A 5,066-nucleotide genomic window follows, 5' to 3' on the forward strand; every position below is an offset into this window, starting at 1 on the left:
GCATCACTCCTAGGGCCTTGGTATAGATATGAGAGGGCATAATGGGTCTTTTGGTGCCAATCCTCATATCATGTTTCTAACCAGGGTCTTTCTGCAGTGCCTCCCCAAAGGAGAAGAGATTACCTCCTTCTTTCAAGGCTGCGTACAGATAATAGAGAGGGACTGGAGAATGTGTCAAAACAATAAAAAATTACTTTTCAAGATAAAAATTTAAAGGAAATGTTTTAGATTTTTATAGAGTTAGATGAGAAGACTGATACCACCGTTTTATTGGCTCAATAAATAATTAAGCTGCAGCCAGCAGCTGGTTTTCTTAGCATAGCATAAAGGCTGGAAACAAGGGGAAACAGCCAGGTTTGTCCACAGACTTGCAGTTGTCACCAGGCAAGCGGTGGAGACTTCCGTTCGTTTCCATTCTTTATGCTAAACCAAGCTTGCCATGGGTGTGGCTTCATATTTAGCAGATAGATGCTATAAGAGTGTTAGTATCAGCCTTAACTCTCAGCAAGAAATCAGATAAACATATTTTTATACAGTATGACAAGCTATTGTGTAATATATACAATATGCATATTGTATTACCTCAGACTGATATACAACTGTAATGAGCTCTGTGGTGGAATCAAGAAAAATATACCATACTGTAGCTACATATAGAGGATAGTGAAGATTAGATTCAGATAGACTACTTCCAAAAAATGTGGTTATTCTCATTTGAAGGCTATTTCCATCTTTTAAATAACACATATTTATTACTAATGAAATGCCATAGAGAGTGCAGGCTGTCATATGAAGAAATATGCACACGAGGCACTTAAAATAAATAACAGATGTTTTTATGTTTTTGCAGCTGATGTCTAAATTATTTTGGACATCAACTTGTCTACTTACTCATTGTAAGCTGTGTATTTGCTTGTACTCTGCCTTTTAGCAATTTAGATCAAATTTCTGTACTTGTTTTGATTGTTTAAGATCATCCTGCCCTGGGACTTAGGGATGAAAATTAGCCTTTGACTAAATCTGACATATTTACATCTCTGATGTTAATTAATGTGTATTCGCAAATAAACTAAGAAAGAAAACTATAGCCTACTGTACACAGGGCAGAAAAAGGCAGATCCCATCAGTGCGTGTGCATTAGGACTATTAACACATCACGTTGCCTATAGCATAATACTGTCACCACAGGTTAGGCTACTTGTGAACTGTGCTCATTAAGATTGATTCTCTTTGAATTTGGCTCCCGCAGCAGAGAACATGCGCAGTGTGAAGCGTGCTGCCTTCAGTCAGAGGAGCAGCTGTCCAGGGTTTGGAATTCCAACATGGCAGAGGCTGTGGTCAGTCTTCCTCTCACTAACTTGGAATGGTTTCAAATCGCGAGCAGCCGCGCTTAACCGCACAGAGCCGTTCATCCGCACCCTCACCGGATCGATGGTGCTATAAACCCTGACGCTGCCCTGTCACCTACACAGGTAAGTCACATCCAGCCTAACAGTGATGTTAACAATTAAAAAGAGAAATGGAGCAGCTCTGTACGCGCAGACGCTCGCTGCGAGACTGTGTCCGCGCATCACAGAACTGCAGCGCAGCCTGTGTTCAGTCATTCTGCGTTTTCCGAAGCGAAATGATCTGTCGCGTTAAGAGAAGGCTAAATAATAGCTATGGAGTTCCGGGATTACATAGACTTTGCAAATAATGCTTTACTCTAAGCAGTTTGAGGTTACATGCACGGCTGGAACCAGTAAATAACTTTCCCACAATGAGAAGTTTTTGCATGTCAGCCTGAATAAAACTTGCCGCTATTACCGCAGGCGGGGGGTTAATAGATGGGTTGTCATTGCGCTCTTAGTGGGACAACTGCTGGCAAGTAATCTATTTTAAAAGTAAAGGGGGTGGGGGCATCACGCTGGTTTAGCCTCTTCCTCTAATGGGCGGCATGAAGAATGTGTGTTTTATGTCTCCCAGTCTCCCACATGCTTCCTATTCTCTTGTTTCAACTCGCGCAAGAAGTGACAGGCTCCAGCCGTGCCAGTGTGGCTTACGCGTTACCGTCCAGGGCTTTTTAAAAGCTGCTTTTCCTCGCATGTTCCATTCTGCTTGGTCCGCGTTGCACTTAATTAGACGGCTTAAATGAATACTCGAGGAAAGGTGAAGGGACCATGCGTTTTAAAGTTGTGAAATCCGATAGCTGAGGGAAAAAGTGCCTGTAATGAGAAACAACCTTTGGAATTCCTCCTCGTGAAAATTCCGCTTCTGCTGTTTTCCCTCTCCTCTTGTTTTTAGGCTCGAAGACATGATCACTAGCACCAGTATTTATGGTATGTTCATTTTGTAATTATCTTTCCTCTTATTCTATTATGATGTCATATTTAAGAAGAGGTTGTTGTTGCGGTACTGTGTTGTTTCTCTGTGTGTGAATGCCTCATCGTCAAGTTATTTTAATTCAGATTACAACAATTTAAAGACCATAGTCCAGAGATAAGAGCACAATATGATTAATTCCATGCTAGTATCATTATTAATTAGGTTTGTTAAGATTAAAGAATTTCCCCCATTTTTATTTGTTTGGCTTCTTGTTTTGCTTCTTGTAGACAATAGATGTGAATGTATCCTGAAGCCTTGCAAATTTTAAACCCACTTATTTTTATTTTTGCAGTTTTGTGTGTGTGTGTGTGTGTGGAGTCTGCTTATGTCACAATTTACCCATAAATTAAAAATATGCCCTTAAGGAATTTAGAGTCTAATCTAGAGAATATATTGTCATAACAGCTTAAAAAAATGTCATTTATTTTAAAATGTGTGACATGGCTGTAACTCAGGATCTGTTCTAAATGTAAAAGTTATTACCGCTGGTGAAATTACTGAGGTTTATATGAAAACAGGATAGAACAACAAATTTAGTGGCACAGTTTCACAGCTGTTATATCACAAATATCCTACAACTTGTGTTCAGTAATTTTAAAAACATAAAGCATGACTAGAAAGTTAATAGTAGAAAAATACACTGACATTATTATTATTTTATGGGTAGTCTGTCACCCCCCACCCCCCACCCCACACCCCAACCCATGTAATATAGAATGACTTTAAGAAAACACCTGCATCTAAGTTTCATTTGTAAACCTGTCGTGTGCTTATTATTTACTTGTCACTAAATCAGATTTGCTCGCAAATGAGTTGAAAGGCAGCGTCACAAACAGCAGTTATTCATGTTCCCGTGGAAATGGCTTGTGACAAGCCAGTAGATGGATCTGAGCATGGACACAAAGTCAGGCGAAGTTGTGTGCTGTCTCTCTTTTGCGAGTACTTTGTTCTAAGTGAACCCTTTCCACCTCCATAGAACAATTTACTTAATTGTGTTCACACATTTCATTTGCATGTTTTGCTTTGAGAGGAAATTAACATCATCAGCAGTGAGCTGAAGTATGTTTTCATTCCTCTTCAAAAATAACAGCATTGCAGCATCCGTCACTCAGTGGGGAAAAAAAAATGTACATTACTAGCACGTTCATTATGTTTGAGTGTTTGGTTGTAATGCGTTTTGGTAAAGTGGGTTTTAAATTTGTTGGTCAGATTTGGATGTTTTTCACATTTCGACCCACCCCACCCCTCACCCTCCTTGCATGTGTGGTGGGTATTTTAATTACAAAAGAATTTTAATTTGAGCAGCGCAGATATGGACACAGAACAGGATGGCAAATTTTTTTGGAGCAGTAAATTATATTTAAAAATCTGTTTGTCACTTGTAAACACCCTGTTCATTCTCCTTAAATGTACCTTTTCATATCTGGAAATGCATAGTTCAATTGAGACCTTGAAAAAAATCACAGCACTTTCATGCTGCTGTATGTTTATTCCTATTATAGTGGAAGTTAGGGTTTGAATGAACCATGTAATAAAGGTTAATCTTGATAAATTGCAGTAGATTTTCTTTTGAAAACTATCCCGAAGATTAATCTTTTCTCTAAGGTTTTTCTTTGTATGTATTCTAAATATGAAGTATTACCCGAGTATATTTATCAGAGTGCAAGCCCTGGAAGGGTTCCTTGTCTGAGCTCCTGCAGTGTGTTAGTGATTCTTGCAGGTCCTTACTTAACCCCAGACACCTCTGGTGTGCATGGAAAGAAGCTGACAGCTCTGTTTATGTCTGATAGGATAGCACTTATGATAGCAATCTGTTTGACATGAATCTCTGAGCTGAATTTGACAACAGATGCTGACCTTCCTGCTTTCATCACCCTCTTTACACAGTGTCACACATGTTCACACTAAGTGACCGTAAATAACAACAAGAAGTTGCCTGAAGTAAACTAAAGTAAATTACATCCACTTATTTCCCAGTGACCCAAGCATATGGAAATATACTTGTTGTGTGTAGTCGTCCAGTACTGACAAAGGAATTGCTTGCAGATGGTGGTCAAAGCAGAGGTTTTCCTTTTCACAGCGCGGTGACTGCACCTTGCTTTACATAGTCAGAGGGATATTTTTTTTAAATCATAATTTAGAATTTTCTAAATCTTGTTTTTTTTAAGAAAATGCAGCTTTAAAAGCTTGTTTTTATTTTGTGTGAACTCACACGATGACACTTGTTTGTGTTTTCTGCTTTTATGACATTTAGTATATCCCTGATTTATCATTAGTTCTTAATCAAGACCTCAGTGTTTGAGTGTCACGTGTCTGTGTGAAGCACTTCAGCTCCTCTAAATGTGCTGTCCATAATTAGAAGTGTGTAACAGTATTAGTGGTCGCTAAAACTGACAGCATGACTTAAATCATTGCTATAGGGAAGTGCTGGACAGAGCAACTGACACTTTACCCAGATGCCCTAAAAAATCACTACCTCCGCCAGCTCCTGGATACCGCGAGCTAACTGTGTGACTACCCCCTCAATGTCTACAGGGCCGTTGATGAAATATTCATCTTTACAGATGGATTTATTTGTCAGTAGCTACAAGAAATTCCATTCAACCCCCTGACCGTATTGTACGAGATCCATGCAGGATTGTCTCTTTAAGCAAATATCTTAAGTGCTGTTTTTCATATAAAAGTCAGGGAGTCTCCAGTGG

The 5,066-nt window shown here is 39.2% G+C and overlaps 1 protein-coding gene across 1 annotated transcript in view; it reads left to right on the top strand.

Annotated features, from left to right (window-relative positions):
* Window positions 1-1,898: 1,898 nt before the first annotated feature.
* Window positions 1,899-5,066, top strand: part of fign (fidgetin) — a 24,917-nt gene continuing 21,749 nt past the window's right edge. The window contains exon 1 of the mRNA XM_020594811.1: window positions 1,899-2,318. Coding sequence (XP_020450467.1) covers window positions 2,294-2,318 — 25 coding nt within the window. The 5' untranslated portion in view covers window positions 1,899-2,293. The remainder of the gene's footprint in view (window positions 2,319-5,066) is intronic.

The sequence above is a fragment of the Monopterus albus genome, unplaced genomic scaffold (genome assembly GCF_001952655.1).
Source record: "Monopterus albus unplaced genomic scaffold, M_albus_1.0 scaffold24.1, whole genome shotgun sequence".
Classification (NCBI taxonomy): domain Eukaryota; kingdom Metazoa; phylum Chordata; class Actinopteri; order Synbranchiformes; family Synbranchidae; genus Monopterus; species Monopterus albus.